The sequence below is a fragment of the Ursus arctos genome, chromosome X, assembly GCF_023065955.2.
Source record: "Ursus arctos isolate Adak ecotype North America chromosome X, UrsArc2.0, whole genome shotgun sequence".
In the NCBI taxonomy this organism is placed as follows: domain Eukaryota; kingdom Metazoa; phylum Chordata; class Mammalia; order Carnivora; family Ursidae; genus Ursus; species Ursus arctos.
This window is the reverse complement of record NC_079873.1, coordinates 61,719,944-61,744,234: the sequence shown is the minus strand read 5'-3', so window position 1 is coordinate 61,744,234 and position 24,291 is coordinate 61,719,944. Positions and strand designations below refer to the sequence as shown.

Genomic DNA, 24,291 nt, shown 5'->3' with positions numbered 1-24,291 from the left:
AAATTATCAAAGTGCCTTTTCTCTTGCCTTACCTGACTTTTTTTCTACTTTCAATGAAGGGTTCATGTGCACGTGCACGTGCGTGCACACACACACACACACACACACCCCAGAAAGAACTCAGATACAGACTAAACTTACTAACATCTTTCAGCTAAAAACAACACCTCCTTTTGAAAAAGGCATGACAATGAATGTAGGAAATTAAAGTTGGACATAGCACAGAGAAAGTTAAACAGATCAAATTAGGAAAAGTTTAAGTATCTATGTTCAAAGATGATACTGCCATACTTTGGTGTAAAACAAATTATATCTGGCCAGATACTTGCAAATCAGTCTCCTCAACATGCATGCACAATGAGTCTGATGGAAATGGATGGATTAACCTGAAAAGTTTCATATCATAACTATAAGCCAAGTTCATAAAAAGTGGGTAGAGCATGAGCAATATAAAAAGACAAAAGGAAATAAAATGCCGGTTGAACAGAGAGAGGAAAAATTGTGTGTGGGAGCAGGAAAGCAGGTTTGCCCAGTCAGAACTGAGGGTGCAGGTGGGAATATCACAAAAGATACAACAACATATCCTTACATTCACACAGCACAATTCTGTTTACAAAGGAGTGCTTCATAAATTATTTCATTAGAGACAGCAAGTATATTCATTAAGCAATTCATTAATTTGATATACATTAAAGAGAACATCGTTGGCACCAGACAGACTTGGATTTGAATCCAAATTCTGCCCCTTAGTAGCTGTGTGACTTTCAGCAAATTGTTTGATCTCTCTGATGTGCAGTTTTCTCATTTAAAAAATACAGGTAACTTTTACTCATGGGACTGCTGAGAGGAATATTATGAGGTAACACATGTAAAGTGCTTAGCACATAATTCCATCTCTTCTTCACCTTACTAATATTGCCAAGTTCCTAGTATCTTCTAGGTTCTGTGCTAGGCCCAACTGGGGATACAAAGGTGAATGAATATGACATAGGCTCTGCCTTCAAGGAGTTCAGCATTATTAGGTTTCCTTTTATAGATAAGGAAACAAAGGCCCAGAAACACAAAATAATTTGTCCAAAGTACAGTTTGTTAATAGCAGAATTGGAACTTAAATTCTAGACTCCTGGGGCGCCTGGGTGGCACAGCGGTTAAGCGTCTGCCTTCGGCTCAGGGCGTGATCCCGGCGTTATGGGATCGAGCCCCACATCAGGCTCCTCTGCTGGGAGACTGCTTCTTCCTCTCCCACTCCCCCTGCTTGTGTTCCCTCTCTCGCTGGCTGTCTCTATCTCTGTCAAATAAATAAATAAAATCCTTAAAAAAAAAAATTCTAGACTCCTGTCTCAAAGTCAGTACTCTTTCCACTACAAGACAATACATCAAGAAAGAATATTATCCTGGGGCGCCTGGGTGGCGCAGTCATTAAGCGTCTGCCTTCAGCTCAGGGCGTGATCCCAGCGTTCTGGGATCGAGTCCCACATCAAGCTCCTCCGATAGGAGCCTGCTTCTTCCTCTCCCACTCCCCCTGCTTGTGTTCCCTCTCTCACTGGCTGTCTCTCTCTGTCAAAAAAATAAATAAAATCTTTAAAAAAAAAAAGAAAGAATATTATCCTACATTTGTATGGCACTCTATAATTTATAAAGTACTTTCATATATATTATTTCACTTGATACTCTTAACCTATGAGTTAGGGCAGATATCATCATCATTTTACTGATGAGTATGCTTAAATAGAGTAAGAAAACTGATGAAACTCCTTAAAATCCTCGAAGATCTAAATTTCATCTGTTGGATTACAGAAAAGCCTCAAGGTGGGAAGTGAGATTCAAGTGATGAACTTGGGACTACCACGGCTGCTGAATGTTGTAGGTATTGAGAAGAGAAAAGGGGCTAGAAATAGAAGTGGTTTGGGTAGGTTTCAGGATGGCCATATTGTAAAACTCCACATCATAACATCTATAGACTTATATATATTTTAATATTTATAGACTAACAATGTGACTGCTGCCCCCTGGAGTTGTGTAAGACAACAGCCCTAGATGAAATAAAGTAGAAGTCCCCAGCCTGCAGATCAGGATCTACTGGTAGGTCTAGAAACCTTGCTTCATGGAGCTCCAAGGTGGTTTCCAATAATGTTTTCTCCACTCTGCTATATCCCCTTTCTGTCACACATCCCAGCTATCCCAGCTAATATTCCCAGAGTGAAAGCGAGAACAGTACAGCCAGCAACTACTTCTCAGGAACTACAATGACTGTATCTGCCCTGGTCTCAAGATTCAGATTAAAAGAAGGTCCTCCAGGGTCACCTGGCTGGCTCAGTTGGTAGAGCACATGACTCTTGATCTCAAGGTTGTGAGTTCATGCCCCACATTGGGCGTGGAACCCACTTTTAAAAAAATAAAGAAAAAGAAGGTCCTCCATATAATAAGGTTGGAGATCACCCTAATAAAGGATTGGGATGAGACAAAAATGGTCTTGTGTGATCATTTCTACTTATCTGGCAGAAAAAAATTCTAGCAAGTGCCAGAATAATACTGTTAAACCTTCTTAGAACATGATCGTACTTAAGTTAAATTTTCAAAGGTAACAAGAGACAAAAGGCAGGTCATAACAGGCATTCATTTGGCAATCCACTCATGCCTTGAGAGAATACTAAAACAGATTATAAACAATACTTACTATATAAGCTTTTGACCAAGTTGTGATTAGGTAAAATACAAAACTAGGACACAATGGTCTAATCAGATGCTTCAAATATAGAAGATAATCTGAAACTGACCAGATGCTTCAATTGTAGAACAAAACCTAAAATGACCACTGGTAGTCTTCAAGTGGCTGAGTCAAATAACTGCAGTTAAGTTTCTTTTCCTCATATTTGGACAAAGGAAACACACTATTCATAAAGAAACAGAACTGAAAACAAAGGCTAGGCAAATGCACTGTATTTTGCTTGAAGATATTTCTGATGGCATTCTACCAACCATCACAGAATGTATTTCTTTCTCTTTCCTTGCCTAACCTCCTTCTACTTCTGACTTCTTGGACTTCCCACTGGCACTTCATGTACACATTGCTCTCTAGTGCTACTTGGTGCTACTAGCGTTACTGATCCCAGCTGCTCTACGTAAATACCACTTTATTGCTTACATAGTTGTATCACGAAGAAAACTTAATACAAAATTCTAAACTCGTGGCGGGGGCACCTGAGTGACTCAGGTGGAGTCTTGATTTTGGCTAAGGTCATGATCTCAGGGTCATGAGATTAAGCACTGAGCCTGCTTAAGATTCTTTCTCTCTCCCTCTCCCTCTGCCCCGTCCCTCACGTGCACACTCTCTCTCAAAAAAAAAAAAGAAAGAAAGAAAGAAAAAATTCTAAACTCAAGGAACAGGGACGCCTGGATGGCTCAGTTGGTCAAGCTTCTGCCTTCAGCTCAGGTCACGATCCCGGGGTCCTGGGATCGAATCCCATGTCAGGCTCCTTGCCCAGCAGGGAGCCGCTTCTCCCTCTGCCTGCTGCTCCCCCTACTTGTGCTTTCCCTCTCTCCATCAAATAAATAAATAAAATCTTTAAAAAACAAAAAATAACAATAAATAAAATAAACTCAGGGAACAAACTAGAATGAAAATGGGATCAAATCGAGGCCTATGACTCCAAAGCCCATGCATGCTAACTCTCTCCAAAACACTGTATCCAAGGAATTTACCACAGATTAAACAGCTCCTCAAAGCATTCAAAAGATGGCTGTATTAGAAAAACCTAGTCTTCCTTCTCATGTTTCTCCTTACCTCCCATACTACTACCACACTCACAACATTTCTGGCACCAGATATGTGGCAGTTTTCCCCTACCAAGCAATTCTCTGTGACACCAGCTAGGTGTCCTACAATTTAACTCAATTCTGACACCTATCTACCTAGAGATAGGGTCAGATCCCACAGATTAAGGGCTTAATCCCACAAGACTGTTCCCACCCCACTTTCCACAGACTTAAATAGCTATTCAAAGCATTCAAAAGATGGCCCTCATCTATCCCTTTCAATACTCTTCCCCCAACATAAAATCTCTACTACAATCAGGCAAGTACCTCACTACCATATAGTCCATGCTTGCCATTTCTTTCTATGATTTTGTTTAGACTGGTCCCCTCACCTGGAACGCTCTCTTCCACATATTTAAATCCTATCACCTCGCTCATCTGTAAACCCCAGAAAAGCAGGACCATATCTGTTGTATACACAATCATATACCCAGTACCTTGCAAATGGCAGCTACTCAAATAATTGCTGAGTTAGTAAATGAACCCACCTCCTCCATGAAAAGCACGTCAAATACTCATACCCTCTTTCTTAATTCTGAATACACTTGGAATCAGCATCATAGTTTAGTACCTAATTTCTCTGTAATTGTTTGGTATTAGATTTCTTTCTCTGTTTAGACATTGGAGCATATACCTTATGCTTCTTTGCATATCTTACAGAACCCACATAAACACTAGATATACAGCAAGCACACAATAAATGTGTATTCACTGGCATGCTAATGTAATTTATAAAAACTCAACTTACATACAACTTTGTAAGAATGCAGCTATTTTGCAGAGTAGGTCAGACCTACATAATGCCTTTCCCTCTGTCTGTATTTTATATTTCAGAGATCATTCAAAAGTATGTTTCAGCATTTGGCTATTAGAGAAATAATCCAGAAAAGCTCAATGGCCCAGAGTCTGTAGCTCACAAGCAGACCGTCATGAGTTTTCTCGGTGGTGAAGCAGAAAGAGTAAGTACATCAAGGTGATCTGACTTGCTAGCTGTTACAATGAGTTTTGAGATGTGATGTTAGCATACTGTAGGTGTAATGTAGGCTACTATGCCCTTCCAAGCTGAGTTTTCCATTTTCTGTGGTGTAATTTAGAAACTGAATATTGCTTGCAGGTACTGACTGATTAGTATATTCCTCCTATAGTCCACCCAATTTATAGTACTGCAAAGCTACAATTTATGATTTTATTATATAGGTGGCTAACATTACTTTTACAGTAAATAATTTTTATTTATTTTATATTTTTTAAAGATTTTATTTATTTGACAGAGAGAGAGACAGCCAGCGAGAAAGGGAACACAAGCAAGGGGAGTGGGAAAGGAAGAAGCAGGCTCCCAGCAGAGGAGCCCGATGTGGGGCTCGATCCCAGCACTCTGGGATCACGCCTTGAGCCGAAGGCAGACGCTTAACGACTGCACCACCCAGGCGCCCCATACAGTAAATAATTTTTAAAAGAATAATGGTAACTAAACTTTATTGTGTGTTTACTACCTGCCAGGCACTGCTCTTAGGGCTTCACGTATATTAACTCATTGACAGTCCTCTGAGGTAGGTACTGTTAAATCATTTTGTATTTTCCTAATGTCTGAAATATATGTATTAAATAAACATTTTTTCCTTTTTTGAATAAACATTCTTTCTTTTACAAAAAAAAATAAAATACACACAAAGACCATTTCTTTTCTCTTCCTGGGAGACTTAGAAAATACAAACAAAATAAGACTAAACACCATTTTAAACATTAGGTCTTTCAGCAGATCTTTAAATAATGTACTACCTAAAAACAAAACTATGAGGGGCGCCTGGGTGGCACAGCGGTTAAGCGTCTGCCTTCGGCTCAGGGCGTGATCCCGGCGTTATGGGATCAAGCCCCACATCAGGCTCCTCCCCTATGAGCCTGCTTCTTCCTCTCCCACTCTCCCTGCTTGTGTCCCTCTCGCGCTGGCTGTCTCTATCTCTGTCGAATAAATAAATAAAATCTTAAAAAAAAAAAACTATGAGTCTTTACTTACAAATTTAGTTTGAATGTACCAAGGAAATTTTGAGCTACCAATACTTTGTTATCATCAAATCTATTTGTTCATTCATACTTTCAAAGAAGATAAATATTTTTCCCTTTAGGACAAACAAGGAACTTAATTCCAATAGAGCTAATTTTGCTCAAATGTCTATGTACTTTAAAAAAATACAGTTCCTTTAAGTAAGGTAAGAACAAAGGTTCTAAAACCAGACTGACTGGCTTTAAATCTCAGCTTAGCCACTTGCTAGGTCTAGAAATAAAATTTGGCCCTATGAAAGAATATGTCAGCTCCTACTAAAGTGCAAACTATAGACAAAGTACCAGATTTATTTTTTCACACTAGAGGAAGGATCAGTTCTAGTCTCCTTCATTTACGTGCAAAAAAAAAAAAATTCAAGATCCCATGACTTAACACTTCCCCTAAAGTTAAGAAACAGGCACTTGTGGGTTATTTTTGTAATAAACACACTGGACACACTCTTATGCAATCTTAATCATACCCTAAATTCAAGGTCAAGTAATATACTGCACTAAATAAATTATTCTTTTTTCCATCATCATACAATGAATTTAAGGTTACTAAAATTCATCCTACAATCACTTAGCTAGAAACAGAGGAGACAGATAAAACACTCTGCTTTAGATGGACAATATTTGAAGATATATGACACCAATTTGATTGCTAATACGTAAAAACCCACTTACAGGTGTGATTAGGAATTAATACCAAGGGCGCCTAGGTGGCTCAGTTGGTTAAGCGTCTGCCTTCGGCTCAGGTCGTGATCCCAGGGTCCTGGAATTGAATCCTGAGTCGGCCTCCCTGCTCCACAGGAAGTCCACTTCTCCCTCTGACTATCAACCCATTCGTTCCCTCAAACTCTTTCTCTCTCTCTAATAAATAAAATCTTTAAAAACAATAAATTAATACCAAGATATTGTGGTTATAAGTCTGACCTAAAAACTGATATTTAGAATTAACAGTGAAATGGCATAGTAAAAGAAAAGAAAGAATTTACTGGCCAAAATGAAACTGGCTGTATCTAAATAATTTAATATTAATAGTAGTGTTTTAATAATATTTATTAATAATCAATACAATATACATTATATTAATAGCATTATTATTTTATTTTTTTCTATTTTTCCATTTTTTTGTTAGGCTATTAATCTTTCTTTCTTCTTTTTTTTTTTTTACTGGGCATGGAGCCCAACACAAGGCTTGAACTCACAACCCTGAAATCAAGACCTGAGCTGAGATCAAGAGTCGGACACTTAATCGAGTGAGCCACACAGGCACCCCTTAATAGCATTATTATTGATTGATTTAATAATTCAATTAGAACTCTTAGAGCAAATAATCTTATTGTCACCAAAAAAAATAGATACCTCCTTTTTTTCTTACCATTGAAAGTGCGAGGATCAACAAAGGAGATAACACTTGGAAGTCCTTTATAACCAAGCTCTTTGTAACCTTTTGTTAGCTCAAGGATCAACCCTTAAGTATCCTCATGACACTAGAAGTCAGCTACAGGGGCGCCTGGGTGGCTCAGTCGTTAAGCGTCTGCCCTCGGCTCAGGGCGTGATCCCGGAGTTCTGGGATCGAGCCCCACGTCAGGCTCTTCCGCTAGGAGCCTGCTTCTTCCTCTCCCACTCCCCCTGCTTGTGTTCCCTCTCTCGCTGGCTGTCTCTCTCTCTGTCAAATAAATAAAATCTTTAAGAAAAAAAAATAGAAGTCAGCTACAAATTTATTCTAAACAGTCCTGAGAATTTTCTTTAAAGAGCTCTCCACTGTGGAATTCTTTCTCTCTGTTCTTATGTCTCTGATGACAGGTTTTCAGGTCTTAACAGAAGCCCTCTTAATGCTCTCCTCTCTTGAATGGCAGGTAGCACACTTCAGATGAACACTCAAGCGAGTGGAAACCATCTTCTTCGTAATTCCAAGAATATACAATGCCCTGCAAACTCGCAGGTAGGAGTGGAGGAGGGAAGTAATTCCAGTATTATTCCCTCCCAATCTTTGGCTGGGACATCAAATGCACAAGCAGGATCAGCAACAATTACAACAGCATAAAACAAAAACACTTGTTTAAAACAAAACAAAATCAACTAAGGTTAAATGGCCAAGTTAAAACAATTTCCCTAAGATGGAAAATAACCCATTAATTTCAGTTAGTAAATCATGAAAATGTACTCCTGAGTATACATCTGGAAAACTGGACTTCTGCACTACAGAATTATAGAGTAAAAACAGGTTTTAAAAAACATAGCTGTATAATTCTAAATGTAGACAGAAAACATGAAACAAAGTGCAACTAACTGGCTCAAAATGGGGATATTTTATCCTCTTTTCCTTCAAGGAAAGAAATACCTGTGAAAACTAGTGTAATCTACCAATATCCCACACATTTAATCCCACAAAGATATGAAAATCATTTCAATTTTCTAACAGTGCTGGAGAAACTAGGAACATATTTATGAAACCAGAAACATCCTACCCTTTCACTCTAATAAAACACATTTTAAAAGTATCGTGATAATTTTCTTGCCATACTACTTCAACAAGTAAGCAAGTTATATCACATTAAATCGACCTGAAGACTGAGATTTGTTCGTAAAAATCATGATTGCTGGGATGGTAAATTGAACCAAAATAGGCCTGTTGCCGGTCTCTCCCGCCCACCTCCCCCCCTCCAACCACATTTTGATTTATGTCCTAAGAAAGACCACGGTTTAAAAACGAAACTCTGTAAAATCTTTTAAAAAGATGAGTAGAGGGAATTTTAAGACAAAACTCCCAAATATTATTCTCACCTGTTCCAGTGCCTGTATCACCTCAGACAAGTCCCTCCTTACAATTTAATTTCCCAACTGGCAAATAAACATTATTTTCACTCATTGGGATGTGTCAAAAGTCTTGATTACAGTTTGTCAAATATTTTTAAATATGTAGATAAAAGAAACTATAATGAGGAATTCACAAAAGGAATGTGTTGCCTTAAAGCCCTGACAGAAGTAAAAACTGTAGTGTGTTAGTTGGGGTTATTTTTGCTTATCACTCTCTCTCATTTTCAAATAAATTTTACTACTTCTCCATACATTTTTCAAGGAAAACAACCTTCTGCATTAGAGATCAGAGATGTTAACCTAATCTTTGGAGGGATTAGTTAATCTAACTCTACCTAGAGGCCAAGAATAAAGATCTTCCTAAGACTAAGATTGGAAAAGAATCGTTTCTATCAGGTTAAGAAGACTAGTACAGAACTCAATTTGGAGGAGAAAAGAAAATGCAGAAACTCCTTGAGGAAATTCTGGAACAGCTTCTGGCTTCAGACAATGATGTTATTCATTCCCAGCAATTTAAAAGTTGATTCCAAATTACATTTAAGTCCTAACAGTCAATCAGAATTAAAATATAGCAAGATTTAAAAGGGAAAAAGAGAGAGAGAGACAAATCAAGAAAAAACAGACTCTTAATTATAGAGAACTGATGGTTACCAGAGGGGAGGAGATGAGGGAATGGGGTAAATAGACAACCGGGATTAAGGAGTGCATTTGTCTTGATGATGTATTTTGGAAGTTTTGGATCACTATATTGTACACCTGAAACTATATACTACTGTATGTTAACTAACTGGAATTAAAATAAAAACTTAAATAAAAAAATATATAGCAAGCTTTATTTTTTTCTCTTTTAAATTTGAGTTTACATCAGAATTAAGACTCATACATTAACACTGTTTTTGTCATTTCATGTATTTTTTCTCTATATAAGCTTTTTTGTTGGCTGGAGGGTAGCTGGATATGGTTGTAAGCTTACCAGTTTTATATTCTGTATTTTTTTCCTTTAATAGTAATATCTTAGAGGCTGTGGCTGTGTTAGAAATAGGGATTTTGATGTACCATGTGTTGTTGGATGTCCTGCGTCTTTCCAGGCCCCGAAGCCTTTGCTCATATTTTTTCCTCTACGTGGGCCACCCTCCCCTACCTCCATTCCTGCAAAGTTAAATCCTATCCATTTTCAAGGCCCTCCTCAAATGCTCCCTTCCCTGAATTCTCATAACACTTCTCTGATACACAATGTTACTGAGATTGAAAGGGACTATCTGCCTTTCCTCCTACATTGTGAGACCCTCTAGTCAAAAAACACCCTCTCATATCATGAAAGTAGACACAAGAAAGTTTCAAAAATAAAATCTCCGTTCAAAATATCCTTTAAAAAGGATGAGAGGGGCGCCTGGGTGGCTCACTTGGTTAAACCGAGGACTCTTGATTTTGGCTCAGGTCAGGATCTCAGGGTTGCAAATGGAGCCCCACCTCTGGCTGGGCTCTGCACTCAGCACTGAACCGGCTTGTCCCTCTCCCTCCACTCTTCTCCCCGCTTGCACGCTTGCTCACTCCCCCTCTCTTTCAAATAAATAAATTAAATCTTTTAAAAAATTAATAAAAAGGATGAGATAAGCAGTCTATTCCATTAGCGGGGCTGCTAGAACCCACTGTCTTCATAAGTGAACTCAACTAATTTGACTGATAACTCATTTAAGGCCAGAGACTCTGTCCTGTTTCTTGTGTATACCCCCTGCCACCCCACACCTCAATATCACCCAATTCAATGTCCTGCGCACATTAAGACTCAATACAAAACCATATTACTGTAGATGAAGACTCTAAAACAAAAATCAGATGCTAAAAATATGAACTTGTGAAACAATAAATGAGTTGTTGGTGCTTAGGATAACCTCAACGTCTACAACAAAGTATCAAAGAGAAAGATGCCACAGGGATGGACAGTATCTTTACTGGGAAGGGGGCAGAATGAACAAAATGAAATGGAAATAAGAGTGTTCTCTCAGTTTAGCTTATGCTCCAAGAGAAAGCAAGAAGCAAAATAATATTTTTGACATCATTTCATTAATGGTCATCAATCCATATGACTTCAAATACCGGGTACGGACGTTCCTGTACCTTCAACTAATTAGGTTAACATGGGCCATTGGATGATCAGGACACTTTCTCAGGAGGGTGCAAGAAAAGTGACATGGGTCAGGACTCAATCTCCCCTCCATTATCCCCTGCTGGGAAGGTAAAACATAAGTGTGGTAAACACCTGAGCTGTGAAGAAGTCAGAGTTTGGAGACTGTACCTGATTAAAATGACTCCTCTACACTCGGTAGTAGAGACTGACAGTACAGAACACCTCTCCAGTAGAAGGGGACGACAGGAAGCCGATATAGGACTTACCGGTTTTTTCTTTCCTATGGTTAAACCTCGTAAGCTACGCAGTCCGTGGCAGCAGCAAATCCACGCGCAGGTTCCAATCTCACACGCACCAAGAAGAAACTGTAGTGGTGGCGTGGGGGGGAGGCGGCTGCGGCGCCGAAGACAGCGGCGGCGGCGGCGGCGGCGGCGGCGGCGGCGGCGACGGCGGCGGCACTCCCACGGCTTCTCTTCCTCCACCCACTGTCGCCCGGGCCTGCGGCCTTTACCCGTCCTTTGCTCACTCCCCCCACTTCCGGGTGACGCCCAGGCCGGAAACGGGGCCTGAGATGCAAAGAGAGGGACGCGTCACGTGAAGAGGGACGCGAACCCCAGAGTTGAGTTTCTCCCGCCCCCTGCTGCCCCTGGGTTGACACGCAGCCTCCGGTGGAAGTCTTTTTTGGCGCAGCAGAGAGCCCTCCTTTCTCCCTTCACCAAAAACAGAACAAAACAAAATCCCACCAAAACTTGTGTCATCTGTAGTTTCCTAACCTCGAGCCATGAAGTACCATAGGCCTCTTCGTAAATCATCTTCTGCATAGTTCAGCCTTTCCCAGCATGAAATTAACGTGCCTGCTGTTACTGTGTAGCCTAACTCCGGATGCAAAAATGCCAGAACTACGAACTTGGCACTCGTCCCTCCATTCAAAAATTATCTCAAAAAATGTTATGACTTTTTATTCGTGCTTTTTAATTCATAACCTTTACGTGTGTGTTGGAGCTGGGGCAGGCATCTCACATCACATTACCTTCATGTCGCCAATCTAAAGCTTTGAACCATTTGCCCATTTATCCATTCACTTGTCCATCACCTTAAAAACCTAGAGGATTCCAAGGATGCAAAGAATATTAGAGTATCTACCACCATAAATTTAGAAAGAAATGAGATGCATAAAATGTATACGATGCAATAAATGATCCAGAAAGCATTTGAGAAAAATGTATTTTTAATCCTGTTTTTCCATTTTCACATTTTAAAAAATAGCAAAATCCTAAGATTTTTAAAACAATATTAACAGTAAGAGGAACAGGCTCCGTCTCACTAAATTCAGTGAGATGTGGTCTTTTCATATTTCCTTTCATTGATTATCTGTCATGAGATGTATGGGGAAATTAATTAATTATATTTTCAGCTGGAACCGTTTGAACCCAGTTCCCATAAGAAAAGTATCAAGTCCTTTTTATATAGATTTTTGTCTTAGAGAGAGAGAGAGAGAGCACGAGTTGGGGAAGGGGCAGAGGGAGAGGGAGGGAGAGGGAGGGGGAGGAGAAGCCCACTCCGGGCAGAGCAGGGCTGGATCCCAGGACCCTGAAGTCGTGACCTGAGACTAAGGCAGATGCCCTAGGCGCCCCTCCAGTCTAATGTTACCAAACTCAAAGTAGTACATGAAGTATAAATATTAAATTAATATTTGTAAAAGGCTTAGGGAAATGGCATAAACTAACCATATTTGTTAAGTAAACCAATTATATCCCACCTGTTGTCAAATTCCTATTAAGCCTTGACAAGCCACATTTAAAATTGCCCACAGATCTAAATTTTAGGCCTACAATTAAGTATTTCAGAAAGAATTAGTCCTTCCCCCTCTATAACCATCCACATTAAGTATCGAGACTACTAACCTTCCCAGCCATTAAGTTGTAATTGTCAATCAATGTGCACAACCTTAAGTCACAAATTCAACCCCAAGTTTAAAATCTTAAAAATCATATCACATGGGGACACCTGGGTGGCTCAGTTGGTTAAACGTCTGCCTTCAGCTCAGGTCATGATCTCATGGTCCTGGGATCTGGCCCCACGTTGGGCTTCCCTACTCAACAGGGAGCCTGGTTCTCTCTTTCCCTCTGCCCCTCTGTTTGTGCGCGCTCTTGCTCTCTCTAATAAAATCTTTTTTAAAAATCACATCACATGAAATTAACAGGGCTTTTAAGTGGGCTTCCAATTATTAGTAAGTTCGTTTGTAACTACAATATTAACACAGTTAAGCTTTCAAAGAAATAAAGTCAGAAACCATAAATAAAGCTTTATCAGTTTCAAATTTACCAGCTCATTTTTATGTAAAGATTATGAGCTGCAATATACATCCTTAGTCATTGAAACTTTCCCTCACTTTAAAACACCTCACATCTCTAAGTGCATCATCCCTACACCCCCTTATCAATGCACAAGCGTACCAACAGTTTTATACTCTTAACTGAGCCTTCAAATAGAAGGAATGTCTTCAAGTAATCAGGTTTTCTGGTGCTGAGAAGATAGTAGGTGCCCCAAAAATGCTTATAAAGTGGTATTAATATCTCCAATAAAGCCAAGTCACAAGGGTGAGAACTCATTATCTGTGCCTCTACAATTACTATAGTACCTAGTTCTAAATAAGTTTAATGAATTTATTTTTTTAAAGATTTATTTGAGAGAGTGAGCACACAAGCAAGCCTGAGGAGGGGCAGAGAGGAGAGAATCCACAGGCAGGCTTCCCACTGAGCACCGAGCCCGACCTGGGGCTTGATCTCACAACCCTGAGATCATGACCCGAGTGGATACCAAGAGTCAGGCGCCGAACCGACTGAGCCACCCAGGCGCCCGAGTTCAATGAATTTAAAAGAACAGAAAACCCATAGTAACATAACTTAAACTAAGAATGGCATTTATGACATTCACCCTAATTTTAAAAAATACATCATAGCCCTCCAACAAATAACATTTAAAGGACTGGCAATGCAATTCAGTAATGTGGCGGGATACAAAATCAATGCTCAGAAATCAGTTGCATTTCTATACACAAATAATGAGACCGAGGAAAGAGAAATTAGGGAATCCATCCCATTTACAATAGCACCAAAACCCATACATTACCTTGGAATTAACATAACCAGAGACGTAAAGGATCTATATTCTAGAAACTATAAATCACTCTTGAAAGACATTGAGGAACACACAAAAAGATGGAAAAATATTCCATGCTCATGGATCGGAAGAATTAAGAGTTAAAATGTCCATGCTACCCAGAGCAATCTACACTTTCAATGGTATCCCGATCAAAATACCAAGGACATTTTTCAAAGAACAGGAACAAATAGTCCTTAAATTTGTATGGAACCAGAAAAGGCCCCGAATCACCAAGGAACTGTTGAAAAGGAAAAACAAAGCTGGGGGCATCACAATGCCAGATTTCGAGCTGTACTACAAAGCTGTGATCACAAAGACAGCGTGGTACTGGCACAAAAACAGACACATAGACCAATGGAACAGAATAGAGAGCCCAGAAATGGACCCTCGGCTCTTTGGGCAACTAATCTTTGATAAAGCACGAAAAAACATCTGGTGGGAAAAAGACAGTCTCTTCAATAAATGGTGCTGGGAAAATTGGACAGCTACATGCAAAAGAATGAAACTTGACCACTCTCTCACACCATACACAAAGATAAACTCCAAATGGATGAAAGACCTTGATGTGAGACAGGAATCCATCAAAATCCTAGAGGAGAACATAGGCAGCAACCTCTACGACATCAGCCAAAGCAACCTTTTTCATGACACATTTCCAAAGGCAAGAGAAACAAAAGATAAAATGAACTTGTGGGACTTCATCAAGATAAAAAGCTTCTGCACAGCCAAGGAAACAGTCAAAAAAAACTAAGAGGCAGCCCACGGAATGGGAGAATATATTTGCAAATGATGCTACAGATAAAAGACTGGTATCCGAGATCTACAAAGAACTTCTCAAACTCCATACGTGAGAAACAAATAAACAAATCATAAAATGGGCAGAAGATATGAACAGACACTTTTCCAATGAAGACATACAAACAGCTAACAGACACATGAAACAATGTTCAAAATCATTAGCCATCAGGGAAATTCAAATCAAAACCACACTAAGATACCACCTTATACCAGTTAGAATGGCAAAAATTGACAAGGCAAGAAACAATTGCTGGAGAGGATGTGGAGAAAGGGGATCCCTCCTACATTGTTGGTGGGAATGCAAGTTGGTACAGCCACTCTGGAAAACAGTGTGGAGGTCCCTTAAAAAGTTAAAAATTGAGCTACCATATGACCCAGCCATTGCACTACTGGCTATTTACCCCAAAAATACAGACGTAGTGAAGAGAAGGGCCATATGCGCCCCAATGTTCATAGCAGCATTGTCCACAATAGCCAAATTGTGGAAAGAACCAAGATGTCCTTCAACAGACAAATGGATTAAGAAGTTGTGGTCCATATATACAATGGAATATTACTCGGCTATCAGAAAGAACGAGTTCTCAACATTTGCTGCAACATGGAAGGCACTGGAGGAGATAATGCTAAGTGAAATAAGTCAAGCAGAGAAAGACAATTATATGATTTCTCTCATCTATGGAACATAAGAACTAGGAAGATCGGTAGGGGAAGAAAGGGATAAAGAAAGGGGGGTAATCAGAAGGCGGAATGAAGCATGAGAGACTATGGACTCTGAGAAACAAACTGAGGGCTTCAGAGGGGAGGGGGGTGGGGGAATGGGATGGACTGGTGATGGGTAGTGAGGAGGGCACGTGTTGCATGGTGCACTGGGTGTCATACGCAACTAATGAAGCATCGAGCTTTACATCGGAAACCAGGGATGTAATGTATGGTGACTAACATAATATAATAAAAAAAACATTAAAAAAAAGGACTGGCAGTGCTTCTTAAGTCACTTACCTAAATTCTTCAAATGTACAGAATTTTTGATGGGCAGACCAATTTGACAACCTGCCCACTCTAGATATTAAAACTCTGTGTTGTGCTTTGGGATAAATTAAGTGCATTTGTGAAAGGATAAAACTTTGACTCTCAGTACACTAGGAAAGTTGCAAGGTCAGAACATTGTGATGACACTAATTTGTACTTACACTACTGCTTCATTTCTGGCAGGGGCTGAGGTAGTTTTAGAATTACTGATCAGGACAAGATTAACTACAAAATTAAGTTCTAAAAGCCTCTTCAAAAATGCCAACTACCATCATCAGGTTTTACCACACAAAGCAATGTGTATGCTGGAAAATGGACAAACAGACATTTTTAAAGGTCATTATTTTTTTTGCCTGTAAGTATAGCTGACAATTATCACTTACCTGACAGAAGTGGTACAAATCATATTGAATATTACCTGTAGTCGTTAGTAATGCCAATTCAGAAATAAAAAGGTAAATAATCTAATGGAACATTGAAACTTCCTTAAAGCGTATATTTTGCTTAATCACATTTCAGAGTTACATGCATTTGAACACTTCAGTCCTATTTTAACATGCTTTCTAAATACGATAGAAAGTGTTCATTCAAACTTTATCAAATACTGGCACTATCATGTAGTTACTAACCTTTCAATGCACTTATTTTGCAAGGACATTCAACTTTTCCTACTCAATGAACTTACTTACTGGCTTTGATGCATTTAATGAGAAAACAGGACATATTGCCATCAGAGCATTCTTCTAGTATTTCATTTAAGTAAAAATTGTTCAAATGCTGTTATGCATAAAACCTTATCTACATCAGGTAAATTTAGAGAGTCCTAAAAGGCATTTACCTTATAACTTAATGCATAGGTAAGTGAATTTAGGAATCTCTCATTTAGCTAACATAGATTACTCCACTGAAATTTCATTTTCTGCTTATTTCAGCACTATCAAACATGAGGCTTTTTACACCTTCAGCCAAGGAAGTACTGAAGTACATGGTGTAGATTTTTCTTCAGTTAGCATCATACATATAAAATCCAAAGTCATATTGAATTCAGGATAATAAATGCATCAAAAAGTTGGTGTAACTACAGAAAGCCAAAAGCAGATGTCACCACCGATAGTAGCTGGATAAGTGAAAATAAAACATATTTGACAGATTCTTTAATAGCATCATAAACATCCTAAATAAATATAATGAAAGACCCAAAGCTCTAAGATAAATGTGCCAATGGAGCCAAGAAGCTAGCTAACCTTCAGACATCCTAAGAGTTCATTTGATAGGACCACTCTTCCCTTGGGTCTTGTGACACCCCAAGTTCTCCTGGCAGGAGTAAAAAGGACTTAATACCAATTCCAAATATAAACATAAATTAGAGATAAAAGTAGTAGGTATAATGAGTATCTGGACACTCAAAGATGTGCCTAAAATAACTGTGATCAGTTATTCATGAACTGTAATTTCAGCCTACTATATAGCTGACTTCCAGGTGACAGACAGATTTTACTTTCATACTACCTCAGGAAGAAAAATTATTTAAGAAATTGTAAAGCATCTGACTTTAACAGTAACAGTAAGGTTAAATAGATGAAAAGTGATCAAGCTTGGTTTCATTACAAAGAAATAAACTGACAACAAAGGTTTCAAATGTACTTTATTTCTTCAACCATGCCATATTTTAATGGGTGCACAGTGCTTCTACTTGGCATCAACTGTGAGTTGGTTTTGAAACAATTCAGTATTACACCAACTGGGATGATTACTGATCTCTCCATTCCTTTGGGGTGACTCTGCCAACAGGGGACAGGTTCCATTCTATTCCAATTTGTGTTGCTGTCTGTAAGAATTAAAATGCTATTAGTTATAAATGTTTAAACCAGAGTCCACTCTCCCTTGGAGACTATTTCTTAAAAGTGACAAAGATATTCAACTCTACAGGTTAAAAACACACAGAAACTCAGCTGGGAAATAGTGCCTCCTCCATGCAGGCCAAAGCTAATTACTGTCCTAATTCTCTAGACCAGTACTGCTCAAAAGAACTTCCTGAGGTGCAAGAAATGTCTAGATCTTCACTAACACAATAGCCACATATGGCTATTGAGCAACTGAAACGTGGCTAGTATGACTGAGCAACTGAATTTTTAATTCAAATTTTTACTTCACATTTCTCTACTATCTCCTCAAACACTGCTTCACTCAACCACAATTACCTAAATACTGCCAAAAAGCCCTTTTAAAATATCTTTCATCAAGGAACACCACCTCCAAAGGTGCCCCTGATCATGCATTTGTTCAACATCTATTTACCCTTCTAATTACACGCACCTATTTTAAGTGTATTTAAAGAAGGTTAAAACAAGAATGAAAAGTCCCACTAATATTTTTGTTTATTAAGGCAAGGTTAATAGATATCTTTTAAGAACAACATACATTTATCCTACTTTTAACCAATAAATACATCAACTGCTAAGAAGACTGTTAAATGTAAGATGTAAAAAACTAAAATAATCAAAGCAAGTCACTGTACATCTCATCCACCAGAAATGTTGTACTCAGTTCCGGGGATAGAATTTTAGAAGAGAAACTGACTAAGTGAAGGAAGGTGACCCAAGATGGTGAAAACCCTGGAAACCATGTAACAAAAAATTATTAACAGAACTAAGGATGTTTAATCTGAAAGAGAAGATTAAGGAGACTGATATCTAATTTTTCTAGTATCTTTGGTTTCTAGTATCTTATGGTTGATACATGGAAATGGGATCAGAATTTCTTGTTGCAAGAAAATGATGGGTAGTGCACCTGGCTGGCTCAGTCGGTAGGGCATGTAACTCCTGATTTCACTGTTTTGAGTTCAAACCCCATGCTGGGTATACAGATTACTTTTAAAAAAGAAAGAAAAAAGAAAATGATGGGTAGAATATGAATGCTTAATGCTATGGAAGAAATTCCTGCACTGGGTGGGTAATTATATCAGAAAATTTCTGAAGTCCCTCCTAACTAGAAATGTATACTACTCTGTGAAAGCATTTTGAATACACAAAATAAATAGGAATGAAAAACATCTAATATAGAAAATTATCAATCAACAGTACTTACATATGCCCATACAGCAATACAGAAAGTGGCTCCACTAGCTAATACGGCATTACCATATTTGTCATGGAAATCAGGCGTCCTTTTCTGGTGGCTCTGCCTTGTCATTGTTTGTGGAATGCTTTGTACTTAAAAAAAAAAAGGAATACAGAAGCGTATCTATCAATTATAAGGAAAAAAGAACATGTAATTGATATTGCTAATCAGGAAAGCAAAGGATATTAAGTTTATAGTACTTTGTGGATCAATACAATGTTAAAACATATTGTAGCTAAGGGGCGCCTGGGTGGCACAGCGGGTTAAGCGTCTGCCTTCGGCTCAGGGCGTGATCCCGGCGATCTGGGATCGAGCCCCACATCAGGCTCTTCTGCTATGAGCCTGCTTCTTCCTCTCTCACTCCTCCTGCTTGTGTTCCCTCTCTCGCTGGCTGTCTCTATCTCTGTCAAATAAATAAATAAAATCTTTAAAAAAAATAAAAATAAAAAAACATATTGTAGCTAAAAGCAAAGTAGTATACTTTAAATGCATCACAAGTAATTTGACAGATGTATAGATATGTGAGAAAACAAATATATCAAAATGTTAATTGTATCTATCCAGTGCAGTATGTGTGTTTATCATACACTTCTTCCAAATTTTCTCTATGTCTGAAAGTTTTCATGATAAAATCTTGGGGGATAAAACAGAACAGGTGATGTCAGTGACATTCACTACAAACCTCTGGAACTTGGCTCCTATTCATTAATTTGGGTATTTAGGACTTAAATTTTCACTAGTTTACTCTGCCGTGCTCAGCAACTTACAACATAAAAGGGTAAACTCAAAATGAATTTCAAATTAAAGCATACTAAATGTTTATGACCTTAAAATTACAAAAAAAAAACCCTCCAAAAACTAGAGTCATATGGGATAGACCAGTGATGGGTAGTAAGGAGGGCACGTATTGCATGGTGCACTGGGTGTTATACACAACTAATGAATCATCGAGCCTTACATCGGAAACCGGGGATGTACTGTATGGTGACTAACATAATATAATAAAAAATCATTTAAAAAAAATAAAAAACTAGAGTCATGTTGATTTAAAAAACAAAAATTACTAATGAGGGCACCTAGGTGGCTCGGTCAGTTAAGTGTCTGCCTTCAGCTCAGGTCATGATCCTAGAGTCCTGGGTTCCAGTCCCGGGTAGGGCTTCCTGCTGAGTGGGGAGTCGGCTTCTCCCTCTGCCTCTCCCCCTGGCTCATGATTCCCCCCCCCCCCGCCTCGATCGCTCTCAAATAAATAAATATTTTTAAAAATAAGTAAATAATTGCTAATGAATATAACACAATGCTAAGAGAAATGGGGTACATGAAAATGTGTAACATACAGACCCTGCCTTCAAGTAACCTCCAACCTAGAGGAGGATATGAGACATGTATACACAAATCACTGTGATACAAAAAAAGTAGAATATTAGCTAAGTACTCTCAACAGCAGGTAGAATTTGGTTATGTAGATGTAGGAAAGGGAAATCTTAAAAAAAGCGGAGGAAAAAAAAAGCCCAGTGTACTAGAAAACCAATTATGTTTGGCTGAAGGACGAGGTGTAGAGATAATAGGGATAAAACTAGAAAGGATAATGGAGGGCCACTTTTTTCGTAGAGGCAAAGGTTTTTGAGCAGAATGACATTAAAACTTTGCTTTACTATTATTTTAGTAGAATGTATTTTCAAACTGCCTCTCCAGGCTCTTAGGAGAGCTTGGCAAACAGCCAAGACTGCAAAATGCATATTTCCAGATTTATTTCCTTCCTACGTAACAGATCCTTACTGTTTTATTTTTTTAAGATTTTATTTATTTATTTGAGAGAGGGCGAAAGAGCGCGGGGGCGGGGGGGGGGAGGCGGCAGAGGGAGAAGCAGACCCCCGGCTGAGCAAGAAGCCAGACGCGGGACTTGATCCGAGGACACTGGGATCATGACCTGAGCCACCCCTACGCGCCCGGATCCTTACTGTTTTACAGCCTCAAGTGGTACTTATGTAATGGAAAGCATGTATCATTTGCTCAAAGTGGAAGAGATAACAGACGCGGCTTCTGGAATATTGAAAAACCAGTTGGGCAACTATTTTTTCAGTGACTGTCAAAGCTGCTTTAGTGTTTAGAACACAATCTAGTAATGCCACTAATGACTGTGTAAACTGAAAATATGGCTAAAGAAGCTAAATGGTAATTGCTTAAAGTCACTTTTCAATGTAAAACAACTGCTCACATTACTCAAGGTCACCTTCACTGCAAATCAAGCACGGAAATGAATTTTCTCTTTCCAATCTAGGCATTCTCAATACATAAGGCTGGTCTCAAAATTCCCTTGTACCTGCCAAACTTTTAGATAAGAAAAAAATTACAATTGTTTTAGAATAAGCTAATATTCATTTAATAACAACATAAAACCTGCAGGGCCACCACCTGGGTTGTCTCCTTGAAATGAAACCAGAGAAAGAGCTAGATTTCCAGTTTCCTTCCGTCACAGTTACAGGAATTGGAGAGGAAGTTCTTCGGGGGTAAATGTACCCTCAAAGCTAAAATTTACGAAATTACTGAAGGAATGAGTAGTGCCCACCAAGAACCTCCTTCCCTGAAATCGTAGGTAAGTGAATTAAAAAAGAAAAAAAAAAACAGGGCTATGCTATGACTCTAGTAACAGAAAGTGAGCCGAGAACCAAAACAGAAACACTGGGGATTAAATTAATGCTAAGGACAGCTTCCCAATTACTTGGGGCGAGGCGGGAGACACCGCATTTAGAATTAGAAAGTCGGGATGCAGGTGGAGGGAAAGGGCACGAGAGACCACTAGGACAAATGGGTAAAAGGCGATTGGAAATTATTTGCTCACAATTTTTACTTACCTCGGAGACGACTTAGAGCAGTTCTGGCCATGGGAAACATCCTGAAGCTGAAGACAGAACGGCGCAACGGCAGCTGCTCCTTCGCTACAAACTCGTGCCAAGTCTCCTTGCAAAATGCCCTGAAAGACAAAATGGCTTTCCGCAGGGCTCTTTAATGAGATTTAATGAAATCTCGCGAGACCTGTAAAAAACCCCCTATAGAAATTGTAATCCTCTTTACTGATATTAGAAATAAAGGCTTTTTGGGAAATGTAGTTTCACGCTTTGCAGGTGCGGTATTTAGTGAAGAATGAGAGAAACCCTCCCCGTCCGACCCGCGCCTTGGAGCCAGGTTTAGGGCTCTAGAAGAGAGAGCTGATACACTCATCTTAGCCTAAATCATCAAAGGCACTAACTTCAAGTTGGTGTTTAGAGGCGTGAGCTTGTATCTCCCTCCACACTAGCAGTTCTTTTGAGTTCCCCGAACCTCCTTCACTTCTCTAATTTTTGTCTCCTATTACTATATAAGAATTTGTTTAACTTTTAATTTTGAAATGATTTCAAATTTAGAGAAAAGTTGCAAGAATAGTAAAAAATTTCATAATATGTGAGTAAATACGTGATAAAGCAAATGCAACAAATCGATTGTAGAATCTTGATGGTTCACCACTATCCAAGGTTCACCATTTGGATAATGTTTTGCCACATGTGTTCCCTCTCTCTTTCTCTCTCTCTGTATATGTATGGGGGGGCAGTTCTGAACCATTTGAAAGTAACTTGCATACATCATGTACTTTTACCTGTTAATACTTGAGGGTTCATTTCCTAAGAGCCAGATATTCTCTTACATAACCATTGTACAGTTATCAAATTAAGAAATTTTAATATTGATACAATACAGCTCATATTCCAATTTCATCAACTGTTCCAGTGTCTCTATCCAGAATTCAGTCCAGATCCCCATGTTGAATTTAGTTGTCATGTATCTTTAGTCTTCTTTAAAATTGAGTAGTTCCACAGCCTTTCTTTGTCTTTCACAGCATTAAATTTTTTTTTCTCACTACAGTTAATCTTTATTCTCTCAGTTTTACATATGAAGGAAGTGAGGTGCAGAATCCTTAAACGACTAGTAGAAGATTAAGATTAGTCAGTGGTAGGGGTGCCTGTATGGCTCAGTCATTAAGCGTCTGCTTTCAGCTCAGGTCATGATTCTGGGGTCCTGGGATCAAGCCCCGCATTGGGCTCTCTGCTCAGCGGGAAGCCTGCTTCTCTCTCTCCCACTCCCCCTGCTTGTGTTCCCTCTCTCGCTGTGTCTCTCTCCATCAAATAAATAAAATCTTTAGAAAAAAAAAAAGATTAGTCAGTTGTAAGTGAAAGAACTGGTAATGGACCTTCTGACTCCACAGGTCTGTGCTCCGTAGTATTTTTGAAGAGTATAGGCCAGTTATTTTATAAAAGTTCCCACAAATTGTGTATGCTTGATATTTTCTCAAAATTAAATTCGGTTTATGCGCTTCTGGCAGAAACACTACATAACAGATATGTCTTCTTAGGGCATCTTACCAGGAAGCATATATTGTCCCATTATTGTTTCATAATTGCCAACTTTAATTTTAATCATTTGGTCCAAAGAGTGGCTTCCAAGTTCCTAAACTAAAGTCACTGTTTTTTTCCCTTTGTCATAAAATAAGTAATGTGGAAAATACATTGAGACTATGTGAATATCCTGTATTTCATCAAAATGTCACCCACTAGTTTTTGTATCCATTGATCATTTTTGCCTAAATCAATTATTAGTATGAAAGTTTCATATGGTGATTTTCTAATTTTAGCCCTTCTCCAATTTATTTGTTCATTATCAATATAGATTGGTGGATTCAGTAGTTATAATCCATTATTATCATGATTTATTTTGGTAATCAATAGTCCCAGATGTGATCAGTAGGATTCCCTTCAAGCTGTCTTATATGTATTTTTTGACATGACTTCGTTTTTTGTTTTTTTTTGTGTTTTTTTTTTTGAGCACGTGTTTATTTTCTAACACAAGATGTTCAAGGTTCATCTTGTACTTTCCCTGCCCTAGCACTGGAACCAGCCATTTCTCTAAGAAGCCCTAATTTCTTTTAGAGATGGCATTTAGCAATATATATTTGGTACCAGGTATGCTCGTTGATTTTGGAGTGTCATTGCTTCTAGTCCTTTCAGCAAATAGAGCCAGGAATATATGTTCTGAATGATAAATTTATACTAATATCTCCAATTCCAGTCCAAACTCCTAAAGTTCTTTTTTACTTTCCCTCATTTCATATTTATATCTCCCTTCTTCCATAGTGAGAATCCTGGTTCTCAATAACATCAGTGTTTATGCATATTATATTATACACAATAAATTTTCAGAATTGCTATGCTCATATTACTGTGAAAAACAAACCTTGAGAAGCCTGGGTGGCTCAGTCGGTTAAGCGACTGCCTTTGGCTTGGGTCATGATCCCAGGGTCCTGGGATTGAGTTCTGCATGGGGCTTCCCACTCAGCAGGG

At 38.8% G+C, this 24,291-nt stretch overlaps 2 protein-coding genes across 3 annotated transcripts in view; both read right to left on the bottom strand.

The window, feature by feature from the left end:
* Positions 1 to 11,365, bottom strand: part of ATP7A (ATPase copper transporting alpha) — a 145,939-nt gene extending 134,574 nt beyond the window's left edge. The window contains exon 1 of one of the 2 annotated variants that reach the window (XM_057312681.1): positions 11,077 to 11,365. The gene's annotated coding sequence lies outside the window, so the exon portion shown is untranslated. The remainder of the gene's footprint in view (positions 1 to 11,076) is intronic. The other variant, XM_026480122.4, reaches the window with a different exon arrangement.
* Positions 11,366 to 17,430: 6,065 nt separating this feature from the next.
* Positions 17,431 to 21,922, bottom strand: LOC113242144 (cytochrome c oxidase subunit 7B, mitochondrial). Its single transcript, XM_026480121.4, has 3 exons — positions 21,775 to 21,922; positions 18,890 to 19,014; positions 17,431 to 17,630 (listed from the first exon to the last, which is right to left on the bottom strand). The coding sequence occupies exons 1-3, from the start codon at positions 21,812 to 21,814 to the stop codon at positions 17,553 to 17,555; spliced, it is 243 nt and encodes an 80-aa protein (XP_026335906.1). The 5' UTR covers positions 21,815 to 21,922; the 3' UTR covers positions 17,431 to 17,552.
* Positions 21,923 to 24,291: the final 2,369 nt, after the last annotated feature.

Coding starts and splice junctions, on each gene's coding strand:
- LOC113242144 (XM_026480121.4), bottom strand. CDS start 21,814: ATGTTTCCCATGGCCAGAACTGCTCTAAGTCGTCTCCGAG. Junction 19,015..21,774: donor TGCTCTAAGTCGTCTCCGAG/GTAAGTAAAAAT, acceptor TTTTTTTTTAAG/TACAAAGCATTCCACAAACA. Junction 17,631..18,889: donor GTATTGCTGTATGGGCATAT/GTAAGTACTGTT, acceptor TAATTCTTACAG/ACAGCAACACAAATTGGAAT.